This window comes from Pundamilia nyererei, unplaced genomic scaffold (assembly GCF_000239375.1).
Source record: "Pundamilia nyererei isolate P.nyererei 1_Seehausen unplaced genomic scaffold, PunNye1.0 scaffold00213, whole genome shotgun sequence".
NCBI lineage: Eukaryota > Metazoa > Chordata > Actinopteri > Cichliformes > Cichlidae > Pundamilia > Pundamilia nyererei.
In genome coordinates, this window is record NW_005187614.1 from 123,456 (window position 1) to 149,745 (window position 26,290).

At 43.2% G+C, this 26,290-nt stretch overlaps 2 protein-coding genes and 1 long non-coding RNA gene across 6 annotated transcripts in view; all 3 read left to right on the plus strand.

Annotated features, from left to right (window-relative positions):
- The window catches only part of gigyf1a (GRB10 interacting GYF protein 1a), a 21,588-nt gene extending 18,153 nt beyond the window's left edge, over positions 1 to 3,435 (plus strand). For both annotated transcript variants that reach the window (XM_013914651.1, XM_013914652.1), the window contains exons 23-25: positions 217 to 261; positions 509 to 653; positions 1,461 to 3,435. In XM_013914651.1, coding sequence (XP_013770105.1) covers positions 217 to 261; positions 509 to 653; positions 1,461 to 1,528 — 258 coding nt within the window. In that variant the 3' untranslated portion in view covers positions 1,529 to 3,435. The remainder of the gene's footprint in view (positions 1 to 216; positions 262 to 508; positions 654 to 1,460) is intronic.
- A 96-nt stretch (positions 3,436 to 3,531) lies between these two features.
- Positions 3,532 to 8,090, plus strand: LOC106456428 (uncharacterized). The gene is made up of 2 exons (XR_001290556.1): positions 3,532 to 4,728; positions 5,894 to 8,090. It is a non-coding gene; the product is annotated as an uncharacterized LOC106456428 (long non-coding RNA).
- Positions 8,091 to 8,197: 107 nt separating this feature from the next.
- On the plus strand, positions 8,198 to 21,331 carry wrap53 (WD repeat containing, antisense to TP53). 3 transcript variants are annotated; one of them, XM_005748093.1, is made up of 11 exons: positions 8,198 to 8,435; positions 8,888 to 9,333; positions 9,432 to 9,594; positions 11,529 to 11,624; positions 12,350 to 12,458; positions 13,120 to 13,208; positions 14,846 to 15,069; positions 17,612 to 17,823; positions 19,005 to 19,108; positions 19,248 to 19,391; positions 20,175 to 21,331. In XM_005748093.1, exons 2-11 carry the CDS (start codon positions 9,066 to 9,068, stop codon positions 20,398 to 20,400), a joined length of 1,635 nt encoding a protein of 544 aa, XP_005748150.1. In that variant the 5' UTR covers positions 8,198 to 8,435; positions 8,888 to 9,065; the 3' UTR covers positions 20,401 to 21,331. The 3 variants fall into 3 exon arrangements, with proteins under 3 accessions (XP_005748150.1, XP_005748152.1, XP_005748151.1); XM_005748095.1 differs by having other exon boundaries at positions 9,438 to 9,594; XM_005748094.1 differs by lacking the exon at positions 8,198 to 8,435 and adding an exon at positions 8,469 to 8,697.
- The last annotated feature ends 4,959 nt before the right edge of the window (positions 21,332 to 26,290 follow it).

Below are 26,290 nucleotides of genomic sequence, written 5' to 3' on the forward strand. Positions count from 1 at the left end.
CGATTTTGATAGGCGACGTAATATATAAAAGCATGACGCGTCCTCTTTAAGACATTATGGACGTGGTTTCACACACAAACCTTCTGTGGTTAGCTGGATTGAAATTGTAGGAAGTGAATATTTTGGATGAAGGTCAGGCTTTGCACATATGTGTTTAAAAGTATTATTAACAGGCGGAGAGTGGCTTTAATTCCTCCTCTTCTCTTTGTGTCCTAGTTATCAAAGGAAGTGGCTGGATTGAACATGAACTTCCCTCTGCAGGTAAATGCAGACATGCCTCTAAGCCATACACGCAGGATTGTTATTAACACAGCATCAATGAGTGCTCTCCTTTACTACAACTATAACTTCACTACAGCATTAAAGACTTTTTATAGACAGTGAAAACTTTAATTTCTTTATGAGGAGTCTCCTGGATTGAAACTCGAAAAGAAAACGGAAACATCAAAGGGTCACGTCCAACCTGGCACTGTTACGATCGTGATCATTTTTGCTTTGTGTTTTTTAGGATTCAATGCGAGGTATGAATCCCAACACTCTGCAGTCCATGTTTCAGGCCAACCACATGGGCAAGGCTGGTCTCTATGATAACCAGGGAGGAAAGATGAAGAAGAAACAGCCCATGATGCTGCACTCTGACCCCAGCATCTTAGGTACGCGACCTCAAGAGCTTTTAAGGTTTTTCCTTTGAACTTCTTCACCACGTACATGGACAGCTTTACCAAAAAGTGTTTTTCTTAGTTTTCTTCTGTCCAGTTTTTTTTTTTTTTTGTTCACTAGGTTTCTAGAGTGTATTTAGTACTGTTGGTGTTGGTTATAGTTCCCAGTATATGTTCATATTGCCAGTTTTTTTTACACAGCTTAGTTTGAGTTAGTTTTCGATCCTTTTCGTAGCCGTCGTTTTTATTCACACCCACCTTCAGCTTTTAGTTCAGAGCCCAGATCAAGTACATGAGTTACTCACTAGAGGAAATGCTTAGCATGGAAACGCAAAGTGGAAAATGTAGTCATTTGTGCAGTAGGATTATGTGTGAAGTGAAACCAGGTTGTTTCCACTGTATAACACTGATCTGCTTAAATGACCTACCGAGAGTAGAGATGCAATAATAAATCAGCTAGCTACCAATGCTCCGTCTCAGGGAGCGTTCAGAGTCCAACTTGTTGATATGTAAAACAGTATAAACACAGCTTATTCACTCTTCTCTGACACAGTGTAATTTGCAGTGGGCCCTTCCTTATAATGCTAACACTGCAGCTGTTTATTCGCTTTCCGAAAACCTTTTCAGACAAAATCCGAATCGGCAAAGAAACCAAAAAGAAGCCAAGACCTCTTCTTATGATATAGTTTTCTTTATTCCCTCCTGTCAGTGTCTAAGCCAGCCTTTAACCCCTTGTGCCATCCTTCTCTAATCTTGGTGTACTCTCTCCCCTCTCTTCCCTGTGCCCTCTCCTACCTGCAGGGTACTCATTCCACAACACGGGCGAGTGTATGAGCCTGAATGAGATGGAGATGGTGGAGGATTACTGATGTGACGCAGCGCAGCAGCAATAGCTACCTGAGGCCTTCTGTCTTTTAATCAGACAAACCTGATGACGAATGTGCACTGCTGGGGGAACCGAACTGGGGGTTGTGGGGTACAAAGGGGGGCAAGCATGATGGTGAGGGGGAGGTGTGGAGTGGAGGCGCCCAGTTCTGCGCCTCCCACTCGTTCTTTCCCTCTGGATAGAAAAAATAAAAAGGGCTCCCTGCTGCACCAGTTGATCACTAGAGCAGGGGAGAGGGGGGGTGAGGCGCGGTGAGGTTAAAAGGATGATGGGTATCCTCTGGCACTCAAAAGATTAAGCACCTTATACTGAACTAATGCACTTTATTGAGATGGGATTTGAATAGTTTTTCTTTTTGTTCGTGTGTGTGTATGCGTGCGTGTTCAGAATCAGTGCGCATACGGTGTGTGTACGTGCACATTATCGGCGTGTGCAGCAGAACTGGAAGGCGGCGGTGAAAACAGCGAGCAGGGCCGAGCGGGCGGGACGTTAGGTTTTCAAATTCAGGGGGACCTTTAGTTGAAACCTTATCAGAGAGCAAATCCTTTCTCAAAAGACAAACACTGTTGATATTTCTCTTGTTTAGCATTTTTTTTTTTTTTTTGGTTCTGTTTTTTACGTTTATATAAAAAAGTAAAGCTATTGAAAAATGGATTATAAAAAAACTTGAAGATTTGCACTTGCCTAAAAAAACGAAATAAGAAAAACGACAAAAAAAAGAAAACAAATGGGGTTAGTTAGAAGTGAATATTTTTGTGAATGTGTATGAGCGACTGGGAGTGGCTGATGTGTGGCGGCTGAGTTGTGTCAGTAATATACAGTCTGCACAAGTTGTTTTTTGTTGCTTACCAAGATGTATGAAACATAAGAGGCCATTTTTGTCTTTTCTGTTTGGATAGTCATTTTGTATTCATGTTTAGAGTGTGTGTGTGTATGTATGTGGTCCTTTCCAGACAAGGACGTGTGTGTTTTATGGGTGTGACTGAATGCTCGTGTGTGTGTGTGTGTGTTTATGAGAGAGAGAGAGGGCAATTGCACAACACATCCTTTCTCTCACCAGCTCTTCATCCCCTGATAGAAAACCAGAAATGCATATATTTGTAAATGTTAGCTTTGCTCTCATCACATGACGACCACCACTAGTTTATTTCCCTGAGCTTCTCCCCATGGGGAGCCGTCTCTAGACCTGAAAGGGACTAAGCAGACGTGGCGAATCATGAGGGACATTACTGTGTGCGCATGCGAGTGAGATTTTCAGTGTGCGTGTTTAGAGTACATGTTCATTTACTGTTCATAGAAATGAGTTAAAACTACAGGTACTCATTTTTCTTGTTGTTGTTGTTTTCTTGTATGTGTATGAATGCACATTTGTGCCTAAGAACTTGGATAGGGTGCATGGCCATCGAGACATTAACTCCTTTTTGAGAGCGAGTGTGGTGCGTGTCAGTGCTCAGCACAGTGTATGTAAAGTATGTACGTTTCTATGGTAAATATTTCTAGTTGAGTCTAGGGGTGATCCATCGGAAGGCTTAGTCCAGCGTGTTTTTCCTGGGGGTGTGATCACGTTGCCTTTTGTCAGCTCTCGAACTTGTGAATGAAAGGTGTCGAGTTTCTGACTCTGAAATACAGAAAACCACAAAAAAACAATTAAAAAAATACAGCATCTTAATGTGCAAGTGCACAGAGCGGTGCATGAAATGTTAGCATATTGTGTTACATATTCGTTGTTGCAATTTGATAATGACGAGTTTTCTTTTTTAAATGAAAAATATATATAAATATATACATTATATACAAAGTTTAAAAAGTATTTGGACTAAGATGAGCACTTGGGGCTGCTATTTTTGTTGTGTGTTTTTAATTTTCTTTTCCTTAATTTTTTTTTTCATTTTTTGCCATGTGAAGTGTGTATTATTTTTCTTTTCTTAAGAAAATATTGAATGTATTCCAAAAAAAAAAAATGACAAGAAACCCGTGCTGATACAAGATTTTGTTTTTGTTCCTCAGAAGATTTCAAAAATGGAAACAAAACCGAAAAAAGCTTCAAAGAGTTGAGCGGGGTCTTTTTTTTTTTCTTTCTTTTTTTTTCATTTACACAGTGGAGGAGAGAGACAAACTCGAGATGGATACAGTTGAACACACTGCCTCTACAATCCTGGTCGTACAAATGGTGACTAAAGAAAGGACTCTTTCTATTCCATACTGGAGCTTTGGTTGTTTACAAGCCACATGGATATCTGTGGGTGCAGTTTTATTCTTTTGTTTTATCTTTTTTTTGTTCCCACATGAGACGGGTGGGGTTTGCAAGTGCGCTTCTGCCATAAGGACATTGAGTGGTGTGGTGGCGTTTTTGTTTATTTTGGTTCGTTGTTTTTGAGGAAGAGTGGCAGGCATCACAACAACATGGACAGGATCCTCTAACTAGATCTGTGTCGTGGGTCCTGAGACTTGATCAGCCGCGGAGCGGAGGTAGAAAAATCAAGGATGGGGCTGTGTTTTGTGGAGAACCGAGTGCAGGGCTGCAAACCCTGGAGGGGGAACTTGAGAGGACGGTATGAGCGCATCCGCTCGGTGCTCTCGTCTTCACCTCGGCCCTCGAAAGCACTCGCACCCTGCCCTCACCGACTCACCTATGCACTTTTGTTCATTCAAGCTGTGAGGTACAATTTTGGGGATGGGAGCACAATTACAACAGGAGGATTGCTACGACTTTGACAAAGTCACTGAAAAAGAAATTCCCAAACTGAAATAAGAGACTCGAGAAGCTCGTCTTCTCCCACCTCCTGTACATAACCATATTTTTGTATTACCTTTCAGAGTAGAAAGAAAAAAAATGCAAAATGGATGAAGGAAAATTCATTGACTATATGGAGTGAATGTTCTTCAAGAAAACCAATCTTTTTTTGTTTTTTAAATCTAGTTTGAGATGGGACTCGCTGAGAGTTTAGTTTGCCAGTAGCCCTGAAGTAATCGGGGAAGGAACGTAAAACCACATGGACTGAGGTGGTGGCCATGCTGCAGTGGCTCCAAGACTGACTGATAGCTACTTATCAAAATGGATGTTGCAGTGGCTACAAAGAGCCCACCAAGAGTGTTTGATCAACACGCACAGTAAAGAGATGGACACTGATGACAGCCTCAAGAGCTGCAGAGTGACTACCGGAGGACAAGTGCTTGGCATTGGTAAGATGTTCTTCCAGGATTTTAATTGTTTTTATCCTTTTTGTTTTTGTTTAATGCTTTTCTACAGTGTTAGTTTTCACAGTAAATTTAGTCTGTTGACTAAAACTTTTAATTTTAGTCATAATTTAGGTGCCTAAATTCTTTTAGTTGACTAAATATAGTAAATCTAAAATCGATTTGACCAAAATCTAGAATTTGTCGTGTTTTTACTGGTGAGCGGCGCTCCACACGTTTTGCAAAACCTCTTATTTTCCTTGACGTGTGAACTGTGTACATGTGTCTTCTCTTCCTCTCAAGCCTCAAAATTGTTGCTTTTTCATGAGAAACAAGGATGGGAGTTGTGTCGTTTCCCGCCACCTCAAAAACAAAACAAAAGAACTTGCTGTTTCCGGGGAAGATCAAATTTGTGCGTCTAACCTCACTGCACGAGGAGATTACTTAATTTAATGAATTGGTTCAGATTGGATCTAGTCTCTCCAGAATATCTTCATCTTGTTATTTGCTGATGGAAGTATCCATACATTTTCATTTAGTTGACTTGTTTCCGTCAGCAGGAAAAAGGTTGCTGACAATCTATGACAAAAATTATTGGTCAATGAAGCTTTCGTAAAGTTACAGGTTGCTTTCCGCACCTTCATGGATTTGTTAAATTAATTGATAATTAACTATGTGGCAAATTAAAATTGTGGTAGATGATCATTGTAAGGCTGTAATAAAACTAGATGTAGCAGCCAGAATAAAAAGTGAAGCCAGTGTAGCGTTGCCGTAACTCGCATTCTCTCGCTAACGTCCAGCAGAGGGCGTTTGGAAGGCTACAAGAAAACTAAGCTTTAGTGTGACCTTATTTAAAGTTCTTCTGGTGAAAGACTTTGTGGTCTTGTGGGCATTTCAAGTCTTGCTGAAACTTTATGTTCATTTAACAAATTTTGGTGCCGGTTAGCATGAAAAAGTGGGGTAGCCTGTGAGTCTATGTCCTGGTGTCTCAATAAGCGCTGACCCTTGTTCATCACAAAAACACCACAGTGGAAATATTCAGCTCAAAGCTTCACAACAGAACTTTTAACAGTTGCCACTTCCATCATTTATATACAGTCATGTCCTCTGTTAATGCCTGTGTCCAAGTTTTGCTGATTATGTCTTGCACTCTTTCTATGTGTTTTCACAGGAGTCTGGCTGTGCTTTATTTGCTGCCCTCTGCAAGGAGGATCTTATCTACAGCCAACCCATGAACCAGTGAACCCTAAACCTGTCCTTTTGAACTTAGACCCTAAGAAACTTTTTTTGACCTCAGTGTGGGCAGGCCAATGGCATTATACGTTGGACAGATGAAGTTGCAGGTTTATCAACTCTTCATCCCCTTTTTGCTGGAAGTGTTCGGTTAAGGATTTAATCCCACACTCCATCTAAGAAGAGGATACAAAGGCCTGCGTTGCCCAGAAGTTCATAATCCACCTCAGCCGGAAAACTCTCGGATGGTGGTCTTAAAGGTCTTCTAGCCATTGGGACCGACAAGCCGCTCTCCTGCCCAGATGTCAGAGACAGTGTGCTGGGATGAGTTTTGGTGGACGTGGCCGGATTACATCTCAGCCATCGCAAAAGGCTGCTGCTGTGGAACTGGATGAACTGAAAGAATTGTACAAGGAAAAAAAGGACTTTTGAAAACAAAACACAAAACTATCATTTGTCACATAAATTCTCAAGTCCAAAGGAGCAGGCAGACACACTACATGCACACACTCAGCTAAAGTTACATTGGCTCTCCTCTGGAACAATGTCTACACACACATGCACACACACACACACACACACCAGAGATACACAATATCAAACGACACAAAGACACACAAGCATCAACGCCCAGCAGCATAAACGCTGAGCTTTGTAAATAATGTAAAAGTTAGTGTTTTTGAGTTTTCTCCATAATGGCTTTTGCTTTATTTCTTTGTTCAACATGCCTTAAATTGTATAGTTCAGTCTGAAATGGCTTAATGAAAACGTTCTCAGTTTAAGTTGGAAACCACCTCGTTAACTGTACTCTAAAGAGCGTTTTAACAAGACGTCTGTTCGCTGACAGACTTGTCCTGTATAAAAGTGTAAATGTGATCTACTTTAAAGATACTAGTTAACTAAAGAATAGAGCAATGAGGGCTTTTTGGTTGATCTAATTTTACTGGTGGTTGGATTTTTGTTGCCCTTTTTTTTTCTTCGTTTTGATCCAAATAAAGTGTGGATTCGTTGAGATTTCCTATTTAGATTACTGCTGAAGGTGCAGGCTTGACAAAGGGCTGAAGTCTGTGCTGCCTGGAGCTGGGCTTACTGGGTGATATGCAGAGGTTCATCTCAGAGCACGTGCTTGTTGCTGTGTCGTATCTGTTGTTGGATACAGTCCTGGGCAAAACTGAACCAGAATGGCAGGTCGTCCTCAAATTGATTTGTTTTCTTTACACTCCAGGGGAATAAAATGTTTTAGGAGTTGGATCTTTTTACAGTTTTGACATAGTGATTCACACTTGTCTTATAGGAGTGCTTGTAAGAACAGGCATGCATGATGGTTTGTAGTATTTGTGGGGTTTGACACTAAAATCTGTGTATGTAATAGTGCTGCTGACCATCAGTGATGGCACTGAATCGATACGGAAGCGACCAGGCTGTGGTGTGTCTGAAATCTGAAAGGTCTTCTCGGACCACGTCTTTACTCTGTATGTCTCATTAAATTTAAGAGATTCGTGTTTTTAGTCATTCTATAGTTTGTTTGTTTTTTCCTTCTTTATAACCAAACATATGCAGTTTTTTATCCAAATGGAAACTGATGTTTATTGAATACCGTCAGTTTAGACTTGTTAAAAGTTTCTGGTCAACTGTGGGTGTGGTGTGCAGTTTTCTTCTATAGGTAAGTGAAATAGCCACAGTTGGCATTGGTATGTCATAACTGTTGAATTGATATTGAATTATTACTTTAAATGTTATCACATTTTTTTAAAAAGCTTATACTGTGATGGATGAATCATCAGTCTATTTTACTGCACTACAAAAGCTTTTATGATCAGAGAAACCACAGTATTGTGTCTAAAGACCCTGGTTGATGAGCAGCTTGACCCGCCTGCTTCAGGATAGAAGCTATAGATGGAAGGATTACCTGGTTCAGTTTTGCTGGTTACTGTAACACCGACTGTAATGATGGACTCATGGTTATACCCCAGTCAGCCCAGCTCCTTCACTTAATACGTCGTTGAATGTTGTTAAAATAACAGCATACATGTAATGAAAATGTTTTGGAAAAGAACAACTGAAAAGAAGTGTAAATAGTTTGGCTTTTGTTTGAAGAACAAAATAAATACTAAATAAATAGCATTTAGCTGTGACCGACTCTGTGTGTGTTCTTTGGTTATCTATGAAGTTTGAGTAAAAAACCAAGAAGACATCTTGTTATGAATCACGCTTATCCGCACATAATAGAATCAGCACTCACTGAGCGCGTCTCGTCCAATGAACTCTCGCGATAGTTTGAAGCACATGGCCGCCCGCAGTGTTTACAACTTCTCGTAATGAGATGGTGAAGGGAAACAAAGTCCCGAAGCAGAAAGACGGCGATTAGTTTTGTGCGTTCGGTCTTTTTCTCCGGCTTTTGGTGAAACTCTTGATTCTACGGGTTTTGCTTTTCGGCCAAACCGCGAACACAACTAAAGGCCAGGCAAGCCACAACACAGGTATATAGCATCAGATTGCTAACGTAGGCTAATGCTAACTTGGGCTAAAGTGTGTGCTCCGATGTGAAGGGACGCTCAACAAGAAGCTAAAGCAAATGTCGCTAATTGATTTATTTACCAGAATCATCCATTATGTATAATAGCAACCGGGCGTGCGTGGACATGTAGAAAGAATGTAATATGTATCGCTCAAGCTTTAACTTGACCAAATAGACGCGTATGCTAGTTTGGTGAGGCAGCTGGCAGTCACGACTAGCCACAGGTGTGTGCTGTGAGGCAGTGACGTGCGCCTCTCACAGCAGCTGCACGTTCACTTTATCTTCAGTCTGACTTAACGGGTTTTTTCCCCTGGTTTTCGTGAACGTGCTATCATGGTCTTCCGTTGTTTTGACGAGCTCATTGTTGGTCTCGCTTTTCTCGTCTTCATGTTTTCTCGACTCAATGTTTCCTAGGCTGGTGGGTGCTGTGATGTCCTCGTACCCCAACAGACTCAAACATCCACACTGCAGGAGGAAGCACTACCCCAGTAGCACCTACCTCACCCACGTCTGACAGCGACCGCTGGACACCGGGCGCTTGAAAGCTGGGTGGAGGGCTTCACGGGAGAGAGAGAGAGGGAGGTAAACAAAGATGTCAGACTCTGCGGGAGGTGGTGAAAGTGGAGGTGGTGCAGGGCAGGACTCCGAAGCAGATAATGAGCCCCCTCAACAGCCTCCACCTTTACTGCCTGGAAGTGCAGGGGAGATCTCAGAGGAAGGGGCTTCGCCATCTGCCAAGAGGCTGAGGATGAGTGAGGAGGGCGTGGGGCAGGATCAGGTAGTGGAGCCTGGTCAGAGGCATGAAGAAACACCAACACAGCCTAGCTCGCTGCAGGGAATGCCAGCCCAAACAGCAGAAGGTACAGGATTGTTTCTGTTTTAATTCAAGATTATATGCATATATTAATATAAATTAAGATTACAGATGACCTGTGTTTAATCTGGCTTCTGCTGTCAGGAACAGGAGACCTGCTGCAGTGTGAGGAGGGAGGTCATAGTGGGAAAGAGGTAGTAGTCATCGGGGAAGAAGAAGAATACCATCAAAATGGAGAAGAAGGGCCAAAACCAGAGGAGGAACACAACGGTGATGGATCTGCAGAGAGCCCCGGTGACGGACAACAGTACGTGGAAGAAAAAAGGTTTATTTGTAGATTTAAACGTAGAGAAAGTTTGCAATATTTAGGCAGAGTTGAGATACAAGATGCGCATTCATAAAAAGGCAGAAACTGCTAGAAGAGATTGTAGCAGATGAACACAGAAGATATCATCTGAAAAATATTTTAAAAAGTATGAAGTTTACTTTTTAATTTTTCTTACACCCTTTTTATGTTAAAATTTGCATAGCTGGTAAATTTGTCTTTTTCAGGTAAAAACAAAAGGAAGCCAGTGCAGAAGTTAATGGGCGCAGTTGGTTATTTTGGATTGCATTGAATTGAGAGAGAAAAAAGGTCTTATGGTTTAGAGTTGCATGCTCATTGACTAATGAGTCTGTGAAGGTTCTCAGACATCCAGGTCATCGTAGTCTAATCATTTTCACACCTTGGCTCATGTCATTAGGTAGAGGATCAATAGGGGGTCCTTTTGTCCCTCTCGGGGGGACACTCCCACAGGGCTTAAATCTGGGACTCTCCACCATTTGACCCTAGAACTGAAGAAGCTTCTTGGATGAGAGGTGAAACATCTTCAAGCAACTTAAAGAAGTCCTGATGCTTTTCTTTCTAAGCTCCTTAGACTATTGGCTAATGACTTTTCAATCAAAAGAATCAACCAGTGAGTGTGCAGTTTCACGGTCTAGGCACAATCTCATCTGGCCTGTTGCACCCAAGATGGTGACAGTGGAAACGCTCATCTCGTGGCTTTAGTGCAGGACTTCAAAAACCAGCAGGTAGCTTCACAGTAGCTATCCTTGTGAACAACAGGTGGGCGGGGCTTCTGTACTCACAGCCAGAGCTGCGCCCCTGAAATGACCATAACAGTGGTATTTCCTGTCATACAAGTCGCAAGAGTAGAAGAACCTGTCTGAAACGGAGCATTTAGAGCGGTGTTTGTTTAACACTGGGTCTTTACTTCATACTGTGATACATGAAATCTCCGACTATGTGTTTGTTTGTCCCCCAACTCCTCCTACTTGACCCGGCGCTGAGCAACCAAATGCACATCTTGGGCCTCTGAAGGTTCTTATCTGTATTGGACATTGTAACAACATCATGTTGCCTAGCAACGACCTTAAAATTATCTGCCAAGTAACCAAAATCCTTTGCATAAAACATCAAACAAATTTAAGGTGACAGGCCGTATAGTATGTGTCAGGTATGGTCCTCCCATACTCCAGAGGCATGCATGTGGGGTTAATCGGTGATTCTGTGCATGAACGAGTTACAGTCTCTCTGTGGTGGATGCACAACCTGTCTAGGCTGTAACCTCTAGACCTATGTGAGTCCAAGATAGGCTCCAGCCACCAACTATGTAAGCAGTGCAGAACTTGGCTGAGTGGGTGGAGACTGTGAACAGATGAAATAATTAACAGTCCAATCAATGCAGTCAACATGTGTTTGAAGCTTAAAGTTTATCAGTGACAGTGAGAGTGTCGTGTTTAGCAATGATGTGTTGTTAGATGTTGAGAAGTGCTTTTTTAATTGACACTCGTGTTTAAGTGGGGCAGCTAAAAGCACCAGAGCATTAACTGATTCATCATTTTGAGACTGTCAGACATCATTATGCTAAAATTTGGAGAAAATGACCCAGGATGAAAAATAATGTAGTCAACTAATAGAAATCTAATTAACAATCAGCTGTAGTGTCACTGTGTGTAAATGAAGCAGCTTATTACTTGGAAGTTTCCACTGTGTTTTATACACAGAGCGTGTTTGACTGAGGCTAGGGACTTCATTGGATGATGTGTGCCTAAAATAGCAATGAGCTTTAAAATTGTCTTCAATTATAAACCTTTAAGTGCTCATCTCTTAATAAATGTGAGATCTAGCTTTTAGTGGAGTGCGTGAGCTTGTTGCGAACGCCTCTTTGACCACGGACGTCCTTGTCTCTCTGTCTCCAGGCTCAGCTTAGATTTTACCCAGAACCCTCAAATGCTGACTGGTTCCTGGACAGAGTACTCCAACCTGCCGGAGAACTACCTGAAAGGCTGCAAATGGTAAATTATTTTTTATATATGAAGAAAACATTGCGAGGGGCGTATTCATGGTTGTTACATACTGGGCTTAGACACAAAAACAAGGCGACGTAAGGCTTTGAAATGGATACTGTGTGCATCTGCAGGGGGGCTGAGAGGTAGGTAGCACTGGGGTGCCGCTATATTTGAGCTTTGCCACTGGACTTGGAGTTCTCGGAAAGGCATCAGATCAACATGTGAGGTTCCATCATTGTTTGCATGAGCACAATAGATGCTGCTACAACCACACTGCCCAGTAATGTCACGCCTGAACTCACTGGTTGCTTCCAATGGGCAGAGTACTGGTATGTAGTCTGGGCAGAACAGTATGCAGGCCGACACTGTGAGCCTGAGCTTTGATCAAATAAGACAGCTAGGTGCAATATTATTTAAGATTTTATAGGATTTTAAAATCAATGTGATATTTAATTGGAGGCCAGAGAGAATTAGGGTAATAGACTCAAACCTACCAGTACCAGTTATAACACATCTGCTTTACCTTTCTGACCCAGAAAAGGTCAGTTTTCTTTAATTAATGCTATAAATACAGTTGTCTGTGTACGAGCTGCTTACATGCTATAGTGCAGTTGCATATATTTTAGTATTGTTTGTGTTTTGTGTTACTTTAACATGCACACAAACCCAGCCCGAGTACTTGTTGTTCTAGTCTTTAATGATCTGTCATCCCTCCTCTTCCTCTTACCTAGGGCTCCTGATGGTTCTTGTATCCTGACAAACAGTGCAGACAATGTCCTCCGAGTGTACAACATCCCTCCAGAGATTTACAGCTACAACTGGGACTTGCTTCCTGAAATGGTGAGTACACAAATAGCTTGCCATCGGGGGCCGGACAGGCGACAGGAAATGAGAAAGCAACAAACAAATGTTAGAGCAAATATTCATTATTTTATGGATTTAAATTCAGTTGAAAGATGAACGTAGCTATAAAGACTCCTTCATTTGTAAAGGTCAGCAGTCTCAGTCTAATCTGGAGCTTCCCTGTTTATGATGTGTATGAAGGTTATTACTAAACGTCAGTTTTGCTTTTTGTTGCAATAAACAAAAGTCCTTTGAGACGTCTGCCTGATAAAACGCGTTAGTGAAGATTAATCTGTGGGAATAAAATGGACTTTGTGTTTTGGTCGGGGCGAAATGTCAAGTAGTGAGTCGATCTTTTAATTGTATTACAAGCTGGTTTGATTGGGATCACTGAACAAAAATAATTGAAATATAATCCATTTTCTCTAGTTGAAATCTCGCAGCCTTTGTAATGAGAGGAGAAGATTGACTGTTGATTGCTCTGTTTCTCGCATGCTTCCACTGGCTTTTGAAATTGAATTTTTCTGGGTAGCCACTTATTTAGTGTCAGCCTCAGAGCTGATGGATCCAGCCAGTGCCTTTGGCCTACATTTCTTAATGCAGGAGGTCTCAGTCCCTCTGTTACTGACTGTCTGTCTTTTCTTTTATTCTCTGCTAGAGTCCAGTGCTGCGGATGGCAGAAGGAGACACCATCTACGACTACTGCTGGTACCCCAAGATGAACTCTTTGGAGCCGGACACGTGCTTGTGAGCTGAACCTGGTCTTTTTCAAACTATTCCCTAAGCCTCTCGCTTCAAGTCCACCTTGGAGACGGTGAAATGTGTATACACTGAAAAAAGCACCGGGTTGTGTTTTGTGTCAGTTTCTAATCTCGGGTGGTTGGATCGGGTTCCCGGTGAATTTGTCGGCTTTGCTTTGTGCTGCAGTGTATCTAATAGACTGTCTGAATGCAGAAGATTTTGTTGTAGTCTTGTGTCTCATTCTTTGATCCCAGAGGTATGTGCAGCGGTTGTGGAAGCTGGCTGCCTGCAAGGAGGGAAGCTGTAAAAGCTTTCTGATGTCTCTCATTACGAGTGAAGAGTTGGCCTGCATCTCGTCCGCCTCGTCGCAATCCGCTCGCCTGTTTGAGGCCCACAGTGCGATTCAGCCCGCTAACAGCACTCCTGAGTCCAGACAACACCTAAAGGGCCTCGTGAATCCCTGACTCGAGGCTTTGCTTCTCATCTCCTTCTCCTTTTTTTGTGTTTAGAAGGGTGCACTCTAGCAAGTATGTGGCAATTATGACATCACTGAGTGTTGGTGTGTGTGTGCTGTGAAGGAAAGTTAGCATCAGCAGCATCCAGCCGTCGCTGTGAAGGCTGCTTATCGTCTGCGGTGAGAGAAGTAAGGCTGAGCTAATGAGCCGAGGTCAGGTTGCCAGCAGTTTTCGTGGTGTGTTACCCTTCAGCCCCAACTCCCCCAACTCCCATCATCCTTCAGTCAGACCCTCGAGCAGTTGAGTGGATCAAGGCCCAGAACTGGCACCGACATCCTCACATCGTACAGCTTTCACCATGTTAGTGGGTGAGGGTCTGGAGCTGGACAAACCAAAATCATCAACAAAAGTCTCGCGGGCAGCGAAGCGCTCGAGTCGTGTCTATAATCCAAATGCTGATGGAAACTGACAGCAAACACTCGCGATTGTCTTCAGATCGCTGCCATCTATCAAACAGGAGCTCCTGCAGGGCGCAGTCAGGTGGTCGGACAGAGTACACCGACTGACTGTAGCAGTCAGATAAAAGACTGCGGTTGTGACGATTAAAAGAAAACATCTAGCAAAGCAAGAGAGCCATGTCTCCTGCTTACCCTTTCTCTCCCTCTTTTCACATCGCTGTTTTGTTTCTCCCTCTGCGCTCCTTGAACTATCTGCCTGCCAAAAGCCGTGTGTTGTTGATGCCCCTCCTGTAGAGAGGGAATAAGGGCCCCTGTTATGGCTCGGTTAAGTTGCGCTGAGTTCTAGGCATGGCTCCAAGCTAGCAGCAGTCTAGCATTATAATTGGGCATTTCCCTGCTCTGGAATAAAGCCGCGGCTCACAGGGGCCATAACAGAACACGGCAGCAGCGGCGGGGGCTAATTTCCTTTGTCTAATTGAGCGGCAGTGATGTTTCAGCGTTTGTTCAGTGCTCAATAATTAGAGTTAAAAAGGCATGGCTCAGTCTTTGGCCCTGATGCGGATCAATAAGAATGTGCTGCGGCCTTGTCTTCATAATGAGGCGAAGCATGTAGCTGTATGTTTGTTTTGCAGTACATGTTAGTTGTTCCCTCCGTTAGCTCAGTTTGTTCATCTCATTCATTTCTAAATCATTCATTCATATTTATTTATTTCGACCTCCTCTTCTTCAGTCTAGCCAGCAGTAGCCGTGACAACCCCGTCCATGTGTGGGATGCATTTTACGGGGAGGTGCGAGCCAGCTTCCGACCCTACAATCACCTGGACGAGCTGACGGCAGCTCACTCGCTGTGCTTCTCTCCAGATGGCGCGCAGCTCTACTGCGGGTTTGACAAAATGGTCAGGGTCTTCCACACCGAGCGCCCGGGCAGAGACTGTGAGGAGCGACCCACAATAGGTCAGTCGTCAACGTCTCACCGGCTTTCACCTTGAAGCTTGTCGATGAGCTTTCCTCGGGTGACGTAAAACCCATTTAACATCTTTTCGTTTCATTTCATCAGGCCAAACACAAATATGTGTATCACCTCTTTCTTCGCGCTTTCAGCTGCTACATTTCAACCACAAATTGAGTTTGTCTTTTTTTCATTAAAATATTAGAAGCTGGCCTCCTGCTCACAGCCGGTGTGATTGTGTTTATTGCTTTCTTCTTGTGTGAGGTTTTACAGCAGTTAACGACTGTACTGAAAACAAGGATATTAAATTGGAGTTCCCTCAGGGATACTGTTACCACATTTGAGAAACACTGCTTTAAGGTTACACCCTTGTGCTATAAACACATTGTTCCTTCACAGCGGTGAAGTCCTGCTGTCAGAGTGACTGAAGAAGTGTCAGTTTGCAGTGAGACACTGACTTTCTGATGATACTGTTACCAGCAGCGTCATTTTTAACGCATTCTGTGTTGGATGTTTTGCTGATTGTGAGCAAACTTCAACGACACTCAAAACTGCAGCTATAAATAAATAGTGTTCACAAGAAATGTCGTGATGCATGCTCGAGCATCCAGGTAAGTAAATCCTAAAAGGTTCTGTTCATCTCGATGAAGCGTTTTCACTGGAAGAGGTTTGTTCACTCATCCAAATGACTGCTTCAGTCTCAGCTGACTGCAGGTTTCTCCTAGTATTTGCATAATAACTGAAACTAGCACCAGTGGAAAACCATGGACAGTCAGTCTAAATCATTAATTTGCATATTGTCATCACCAATGATCCATGACCACTGGTCATTGATGCAATGGCTGCAATCACAGCATTGTAAGATGGTGACAGATGTACCCTTAGGCCCCCTCCTCGATTCAGAGATGGTCTTTCCCTTTTCACGTAAATGGCCTCCTTGACTCCGCGCTCAAACCAGCGTTCCTCCCTGTCCAGGATGTTACATCCTCATCATTCAAAGTGTCCACTGGCCTGTAGGTGGAAATAGACTGTGGAGTTCTGGCCTGACGAGTTAGGACAACACAGAACACCTAACTACTTAGCCCAGGGTTGTTTTGTTTCCCAGATGTAGAAATCCTCCTGGCACTTAACAGCGTACACTACATTACTCTGTTTGTGTCGGGGGACCCGATCCTTGGGGTGACAAATTTTTGGTGCAGCGTGCTTTGGGGTTTGAAAGCCACAGTGTTTAGAGAAAATGCGTCTCAATTGCTCCAATACTCCTGACACACATGGGATCACTACAGGTTTTTGTTTAGGCAGCGGTTGTCCTTCTGTCCTGGATCGGCTGGAACCTTCTTTAGGCGCCTTCCCAGCTTTGACAAAGGTCCAGCTGGGATAACCACATTTACTCAGGGCCTTCTTGATGTGCTGTTCTTCTGCCTCCCTGGCCGCTGTGTCTGTGGGGATGGTGTTCGCTCTGTGTTGTAGCCTCCTGATGACGCCCAGTTTGTGCTCCTGTGGATGATGAGAGTCAAACCTTAGATACTGATCCGTATGTGTAGGTTTACGGTACACGTCAGCTTTTAGATGTCCCCCATTACTGATGGAAATCTCACAGTCTAAGAACGCTAACACTTTTTATATCCTCCCTGGTGAATTTGGTGTGTCGGTCCACAGAGTTAATGTGATCCATGAATTGTGGTACGTCCTGAGATTAGATTTTTCCCTCAGGTGTCATCTACATACCTGAACCAATGGCTTGGTGGTGTCCCAGGGTAGGATAACAAAACCCTCTTTTCCACTTCTTCCATATACAAATTGGCCACAATGGGTGAAACTGGGGAACCCATGTTTCTGCCTGTAGTACTGACCCTCGTATGTGAAATATGTGGAATTAAGACACAGTTCACACACTTGGTCGGTTTATAAGGTTGGGGAAACGTGCAGTCAGCTGAGACTGAAGAAGCCGCTCGCATGAGTGACCAAACGCTTCGTCCAGATGAACAGAATCAACGTTTTGGGATTCACAAGAAATATTGTGAGAAATTGAAACCCATAGACAGTAAACAGACGTGAGAGGGAGGATAATGTGAAGTCGGTTGTTTCTTGTTTTCAGCGAGTTGCTGTTTGACAGCTGGCTGTCACATCTCACAGGCTGAAGCCTCCTTGAACAAACTGACAAGAAGCGTTTTTATTATGTACTTCTGACAAAAACCAAGGAGAACACAATGTTTACTGTGATGCATTTCTTTCCTCCGTCTCACATTCATATGGCATCATTTCACTGGAAGCTCTTTTTTTTTAATGTACTTGAATGACTTTTTCTAAATTGGCAGAGGCAGATCCAGCAAAGGTTTTAACTAACACACACCATCATCACCTTGAGATTGTAATCCGTTGGCTCACTGGTGTAATCACTGAGAAATCTGTTGCTTTTATGGACAGACTCAGGAATGTCTGAACTGCCAAAAAGTCAACTTTGAGTCGACGAGACTGCAAATTGTGTCCTGTGAACTATAAAGTGCTGAAAGCGCTGCCAAATGCTCTCTCTTGTCCTCACCGCAGTGAAAAAGCAAGGCCAGAGTGGCATCATCTCCTGCTTTGGCTTCAGCCCTTGCCAATCTGTTTACGCCTGTGGCTCTTACTCCCGCTGCGCTGGCCTCTACTCCTGCCAGGACGGCACCCTGCTGGCTCTGCTGCCGACCCGTCACCACGGAGGTCTCACCCATCTGCTCTTCTCCCCCGACGGCAACTACCTGTACACCGGCGGCCGCAAGGTAACGCACGAACAGACTCGCACACAGCTTCAAGCAGAGAGATACCCGAAGGTAACAATCGCTGCTGAACACACACAAACTATCAGTTGTGTTTGGGTGTTAAGCAGGTAACTGATGTTGCTTTGCACAATATAAATACACAAGTATGATGTAAAGCTTTACATGATACTCAGTCCTCTCAGCATGTGTCAGCAACTTAAAATGAAATATTTAAGCTAGCATCTAACATTATTCTCCTGCTGCAAACTGTATGCCAGCTAATTCAGCTACAGGTTCGCTCTAATCTGAAGAAATGATATCAAAGCAGTGTGTAAGGAAGATTAATGGTAGGTCCTAAATTTAATAGAGCTCCAATTGAAAGTAATAGCTATCAATCAAAAGTCTGATAGTTCTTGTTTTATTGTTTTATCTATGATTATTGTAAGTACTCTGTGTCCTCTGAAGAGATGTGTGTTTGAGTTTTCAACCCTCAGAACAGAAATTGGACAAAGTTTGGCTTTTTGAAGCTTTATCAAGTGGCAAAACCTGAGGCTGAAAAACTACAGATGTTGGTAAATGGCATATTTGCTGCTTTCCCAGTGACTTGTGATTTGATCATGATCAACCTGAGCTTCTCCATCATTGATGATCTTTGGGTTTTTCAAACTTGGACATTAGTCAGTGCTGAAGTTGAGGAAGAGACTGCTTTATTCCTGGTTCTCACTTCTGCTAATTTCAGCTACTGAACTGCACTACTTAGCCAAGTTTGTGCCTTTGGGAACATTTTTAACCAAAGTTATCTGACGAGCATGTCCCGCCGCGAGGTGCAGACTGTTCAAGATGCTTATGGCTCATGTTCTAGTAGTGAAATCAAGAATTATCAGCTTGTTACAGTTATGCATGAAAGTGACTGCGTGTAGCACACAAAACCTATTGATGCAGCTTGCTAATCATGCTAACTTGGAAGTCTCTCTCGTGCTGACTTCTGGCTCCAAAACATTAACGCTGGCAAAAATGTTAATATTAAAGCTTCAAACCCCAAAATGACCTTAGTGTGGCTATGTCCAAATTTTATATACAGGCTGTGAAGATAAATTCTGACTGCCTTTTGTTGTGTGGCAGTTATTTGTGATGGATAAAGTTAGCATCTAGGCTTGGGAACGAATGATTTCATGGAAATTCTTTTGTGTGTGTGTGTGCAGGATCCAGAAATCCTGTGCTGGGACCTAAGAGAGCCGGGAAGAGTTGTGTTTTCTCTTAAAAGGAACGTGGCCACTAATCAGCGCATCTACTTTGACCTCGATCAGTAAGTAACAGGGAAACTGCATCAGTGATCCTGTTGTGTATGAGTTTGATGTGATTCGTCTGGTTTTTCTGTGTTAAATAGCAGCAAGGATCGTCGTATTAGCCGATTCCCACTCGTGTTTCTGTTTGTGTGCGTTTAGATCTGGCAGGTACCTGCTGAGTGGAGACACGGAGGGAGTGGTGTCAGTATGGGACACCCACACAGCGCCTCCTGATGGTAATGAAGAACTACTGCAGCCTCAGCTTAGGTTCCAGGCGTACTGGGACTGCACCAACGGAGTCAGGTATGATTACTAATCTAATCCAGCTCACTGACAGATTAGATTCCAGTAATGAAAACATTTAAAATATTAGACTGAAGGTGGATCGTTCTCAATAATTAACACGAGAGGAAAAGTGTTATTTTACAAAGGTGAAGCTAATCTTGATCAGCTGCGTTGTTGTTCGGTAGAAACAAAACTGAATAAAAGCAATTAACAAAGTTTCAGCTTTTTCTAATTCACTTATGTTACGCTGTTGTTCAGTTATGCTGCTGTTTTGCTGTGTCAGGCTGTTTGGGTCATGCAGTCATTTTTCACAAAATCATAGGAGGCAAAACAAATGATCCAAAGCATTGAGTGACAGAGCAGCTTTGGCTTTAGTCAAGCATGTCACTGCTTTGTGAGAGCAGAGAGTGAAAACCAAACCACAGCTTCTCAATAATTCTGGATACTCTGGCACAAAAAACAGCTTTAATTGTGAATACGTGATTGCAGAGAATGAAGCCAATGATGTACTAAAAATGAAACAGTGACTTTTAATTAAACACAGATGGTGTAAATGTGCAGCAGTAATGTATAAAATGTGGCAAAGCCTGAGGTAATTCAGTTGTTTTCTGTGAAATGAATCGTGCATTTTCTTTTTTCAAGCGTGATGCTGCGTGTGCAATAGCTGAAAGTGCAGTCATGTCACGCTAGCAGAAACAGTTTTTTTTCACAGCTTATCACGCCATTATTTTTCATGTGTCCCTTCCTGGATCTTCTCTCTGCCCCCCTCTGCTGCTCCGTCCTTCTCTTCTTCTTCTACAGTATCCATCCCTTCATGCCGCTGCTGGCAACATCCAGCGGCCAGCGGCAGTTCCCGTGGCCTGGCGACAGCGAGGGTGACTCGGCCTCTGACACGGAGGGGAGCGGCGCTGTGATGTCACAGCAAGACACCCGGCAGGACAACGTCCTGACCCTGTGGTGGGCGGGACCGCTTAGTCCCGCCGCTGAAGGGAGCCAAGACCAGAGCACTACAGCAGCAGAGGCCTGAATATCTGTCACTGCACTCAGCTGATACAAATCGAGTTACACATGCCATGTGATGTTTGTGTGTAAAGCTGATTTTGGTTTGTACAAATAGAGCGTCAGCGGGCTGTTTGTTTGTAGTTTACTGCCAACTTCACCAGAACGTGGAAAAAAAAAGGTTAATGTCAAAGCCAAAAGTTAAGAGGTTCTTTAAAGCCTTAATGCTGAGATAAGAGGTGTTTTCTAAGGAGACGTTAGGACATTACAATCAAATATAACCAGCCTCTTCTTAAACATTTACCTTTATTTCATTTTAGTAGAGACTCTTACTTCCTGAATAAGAATACATGTGGTGGAAGTGAAATCCTCTCACTGTGTCCGTGCGTGTCTGCTGATCGCGCCTCGGCTCTCGGCCGTGTCGGCGGGAGCGTTTGTTTACGTGTGCGTGTAGCTGCGATGCTTCCCCGGAGATCTTTCACTGCTATAGTTACAGTAAGTGCCATTTGTTCTCAAGTTTTCGCTTTTGTAAAGTGACGGGGATCTCCTGGTTTTAGCTTCTTTTTTAAAGTGCCAGACGCGACAGGTAGCGTTGCTCCGTGCATGCCCACAAATGTATATTTTTGTAAAGCCGTGATGACGATTCTCCTTTTTTTTGAATGTAACTTCAAAAACAATCTGTGAAAGTCTTGTAATTAGCAGCTGCTGCTTGAAATGTGCTCTTTCCTTTTTGTTTTCCTCCTACTGGTTGTGGTGCTTTTGTACCGTGCGAGTGGTGCTAGCAGCTCAGAAGACATTGTGTTTGATTAATTGCATTAATACTTGCAGCCGTTTGTCGAATGCTCGCGTTGTTACCAGGGTGCGCTTTCCTGTAGTGTCTTTGCAGGTTGGTGAGAAGCTCAGCGTGCTCCAACCAAAGCCTTGGATCTTTACACTGATTAAATCGATCACTTTTTAAAGCCTGTGTCAGTTGCTTGATTTATTCATTCATTCAGATATGTTGCCAAGCAATGGGAGCTATAATTTTGTAGCTATTGTTTCTACACAAATTTGTACTCTGTTATGAATCGCGTTGGCCTTGAAGATAAGTCTGGAGATGGACGCCTCCGTGCACAACAGGGAGCTGTCTGCTGGTTTTATTCAAATGAATTAAAAGCACGTTTCCACAGATTCGCAGCCTCACTCATTTTTGCGTTTTCAGTGGAAGGCGGTTCAGAGTTGGATGCCCTGCAATAAATCCTCAATGAATGCAAGATGATGCCGCACTCGAGTCAAGAGGCAGCTCTTAAAAGCTAAAGGGACTGTTGGCTTTTGCTTATGAGATGGAAACTATTCATAGCTTTCACCTTTCACACACGCTTTCTGTGCGAGCACGTGCACGCACACTCGCACGCACCCGTGTATTTGATTGTCTGAAACCACAGGGGCACGGCGAGCGCTGAGCCAAGTTGGAGAGCTGCAGTGTTGTGTTGTGCGGGTTGCTTAGCGACCGTCTCCGCCTTGGGAGAGGAAAGTAGGCAGAAAGACGACAAGACGGAAAATTGGGGGCACATAAAAAAAAAAGGTTTTAAATAAGAGAAATAAATAATCGAGTGGTGTAGCGATTGCTGCCTGTTTGTCTGCTCTGGACCCGTCCGTATCTCAGCCCCACCGGAGTGAAGAGTGAGTGGGGTGATGACTGACACACGGAGGGAACGTGGTGGGGTGGGGACACATTAAGCTTGGGGTCTGTGGGTCGTCCCTCTTGGAAATTTTGAGGGCTGGGCACAATTTCCTGCACTCGGATGAATTTTTGTTCACCAATTTGTGTCATTTTTGCATCAGAGTTTAGAGGAAACATCTATAACATGAAAATCTGCCAGCAGGTAACTGTTTGACATATACACAGAACAATGTAGTTGTGCTTTCATATAAATATTCTCGACTTTTCTCATGTAACATGATCGCACGTGAACACACAGGCGTGATTTATTCTCCTATTTGCCAGATTAAGACACGAGACTCAGTGTTATCATTCTGTCGGATTTCAAACTAGTGTTGTGATATATGGGGACATAACCTGCCTATATACGCTTGCAAGAATTCTGATTTCTGTTCAACTCTCTGCAACATTCACACGTCACCAATATGTGATTTTAAGTTTTTCTTTAGGAAACATACCTTAAAAGCCTTAATATCTTTCAGAGGGTGAGTAAAAACAAAGATTGGACACAGCAACTAGCCATAAAAGGCTCATGATATTGTCGTCACCATGAGTTCAAATCTCCGTGGCCTGAACCTCCGGGTCAGAGGTCAAGTATTTTAAGACTGTCCAATAAGCAACAGTCCTCTGGGTGCACAGTCTCTGGAAATTCCAGAGGATATGGACCAAACCAAGCTTATTGGAAAGCACCAATAACTCAAAGAACTATTTGTTATAACCAAGGTATGAATAAGAGCATCTCTGAGTGCAAATGTCAAGCCGTGAAGCCGATGGGCTACAGCAGCAGAGGACCACACTGGGTGCCACCTCCATCAGCTGGAACAGGAAACAGGATGCAATTCACACATCTTCCAAACTGACATCAGGAGTCTTAATGTCTCCTGCAACACTCAGAGTTAGTGTAAACACCATGAAAGCATGCCTCTTATCCTGTTTTGCAGTAAAACGCCAGGCTGCTGCTGGTGGTGTAATCATATGGGGGATATTTACCTGGCACGTTTTGGGCCCTTTAGCACCCAGTGGGCATCATTTAAAGTTTAGAGTATTGTTGTTGATCATGGCCACGGTGTACCCGTCTTCTAATACCTGCTTCCAATAGGATAATGCATCATTTCACAAAGCTCAGATCATCTCAATCTGGTTTCTGGAACATCACAGGGAGTTCACTGCACTCAGACCGCCTCCACAGATCTCAGTTCAATAGAACTCCGTTGGGATGTGCTGAAATGGGAGAGTCGCATTATGCAGCTGACATTTTGTAATTTATATGAATATTTTATGCATTAAAAAGACCCTCTGCTGTCGAGACATTCCATTCAGAGTAAAATCATTAAAGCAGTTCTTCCTAAATATGTCCTCTGCCTCTTTCATCATTTTATTGAGAGCGCGGAGAATGATTGCACGAGTTTAGATACTCCTGCACCCACCTTGAAATCTACACCTTTGGTGCACAGCATATACCTGGAGTTAGTGTGCAGTGTTAATGTAATGCAATGAAAAACACAGACCATACATATACCAAAGTGGACAGCAAAACCGTCCTGTGACCAGAACTTTTGCTAATTTCTGTGAGAGAGAGACAGAGGATCCTGAGTCACGGCAGGATTCGCTCGCAGCAAACATGGTGGAAAACATCATCTTCAGGGAAAAACAAAGTCCTTTAAAACCTTTAAATCCTCCTGTTTGGGCAAAAGTTGTTATCAGATTTTATTAGTGATTTGAAGTATGCAGGGTTTTTTCTTTTGGCCATTCAAATTGCCGTTAATTAAGATAATACCTCACAATACCTGCCCATGAGTACTTTACTAGATCTTTCTATAAGCGGTGCATGTCTGCATTATTCCTCTACTTTGAAAAGAACTGCCAGAGGAATTTTAAAAAATCTAATTGTGAGACTTAAGAAGGATGGAAAAGCATTAAGAGAGGTCAGTGCCCTGCTGGAAATCAGCAGAAACATTTGCAGTAGAAATCAGGAGCTACAGAACGAGCCACAGCACCACTAATCAGAGCCACTGTGGCTGTCCTCTTGAAATGCCACAGACAGTGCTGCACTACTTGAACAGTCTAGCTCTGAAAACAGATGGGCGAGTGCTACAGACTTGGCACCGGGGTTATCAATGGAAATCTGAATTTGTGTGACAGCTCAGACATTTGCGAAGGACATCGCATAATGTCAAGCTTTGAAAAAAGGAAAAAAAATGACCTGATTGATCTTTGGCACCAAACTGCAGGCTAAAACTTTGCTAAAGAACATGACAAATGGATCAGATGTTTACATTCGGGTAGATGGAACAGCCTGGCTGGGACCACCGCGGTGACTGCACAGAGGTGGGGGTGTGATGATGATACGGCCTTGTAGGAGTGCAGACGGTTGACATTTATAGACGGCACCGTGAATGCCTGTGGATAAACCAAAATACTGGCAAACAAGATGGCTCGCAGTTTCCAGAAGCCTGGCAGAGGAGGGATATTGCTGCGTGAAAACGATCCAAAGCACGCTGCCAAAATCACACACCAGTTTCTAAAGAAGAAAAAAGTGAGAACTATGACCTGAGCAAGTTTGTCGCCTGACTTGGATCCAACACAACGCCTTCGGGTTTATATTTAAAGAGAAAGTTCGAGCAACGCAACCCCTGCAGTAAAGAACAGCTGAAAAAAAAGTGTCTGTGAAGAGAGGCGAGGCACGTCTCCAGAAAACACTGCTATCCTGTGTGTGTGAGGCTGAGGCTGTCATTTGAAATAAAGGAGGAGATGCAAAGTATTGACAAAAGACTTGAATCTCCGAAATGAGAGCCGTATTGAACTTGCTGCACTGACTGTGAGCTGAGTGTTTGCTCTTTGCTATCAGGACAGAAAGTGGTTATAACACCGGCGACTGAAGGCTAAATCGAATCAGCCTGTAGTCAATCTGGACACTTCCCAGAGCTTTATATCCGTCCTGAGCTATGAGACCTTTTGTGAGCAGATGAGAGTTTTTCATTATGTGCAGTAAACAGAACTTATTGAATCATCTCCAGCCGTGTCTGAATTTTAAATATCAACAGTGGCTAAAATTAGGCTTCTAAATGCAAAAGGGAGCAAGTAACCCATCTTAACATAAGCAGCTGTAGACAGACCTACAGTTAGGTCTATATATTGTTAGACTAAGAGAACATTTGCCTCGGTACATCGCCACAGATATGTTGTTTAAATCAAACAATCCAGATGTGACTGAAGTGTAGCTTTTCGGCTTTAATTCATGGGGTTTTACAGACACTCTTACACATAGGCCACCATTTACAGAGGCTCAGAATTAACTGGACTACTGACTGATGACCAGTCTCATGGCATCATGAGGTTTCCTTGCTATTTCACGACGAATAAAGCCAGCAACTGTTGTTTTAAGTGCAATATCAGGCCAAGAAAATAAGAAATAAATGGGATATTCTTCAGTGGGCGATTCCGTCACCTGATTAGGAGACGGACCAGGAGGCGGGTCATCCACCAATCAGATAGTTGGTGTCTTGATGCATGCTCCATCCAGGTAAGTAAATGCCCAAAAGTTGATTCTGTTCAATCAACTCTCCCACTGAAAACGCTACGTCTAGATGAACGGAACAACTTTTGAGCAGATAGTTGGTGGTTTCATCCCTGGCTGTTCTAGCCAAAGTATCCTTGGACAAGTTGCTGAACCCCAAGTTGCTCTCTGGTGTATCCATCAGACTGTGAATATGTATAAATGTTACACAGAAAGCACTTAAGCGTGGAAAAGTTCTTGTACGAAGCGCTTTGGATGCTCAAATAGAGTAGAAAAGTCCTTTGGCATAATCAGATATAAGCAAGGGCAGAAGGTGGTTGCAGTAAAGGGCTGGTAGAGCAACTCAAAGGAGGAAATGCAGCATGACTCAAATGTGAAAGTCTGTACATGAGCAAAAATGCAAAAAACTGAACATGTTCATGCTGAAGCTGTGTACTGCCACCAGGGGGCAGTGTGAAAAACAAGGTGAAGCAAATACTGTATGAGGTTCTGAAGTCATGATAATGCAAATAAGGTCTTTGCTGTGAATAAAAACTGAGACTTGAAAACAATTAAAACTCTGCTTCTGTCACTCTCTGTGCTTCTCATGAACTCTGCTGTGGCTCTCTTCTGTTACAGTCAGCTTTTCGACACGTCACATACCTGCACAGCCTCACTGCACTCAATGCTCTGTTGGTGTTTTAGTCAACATTATGCAAG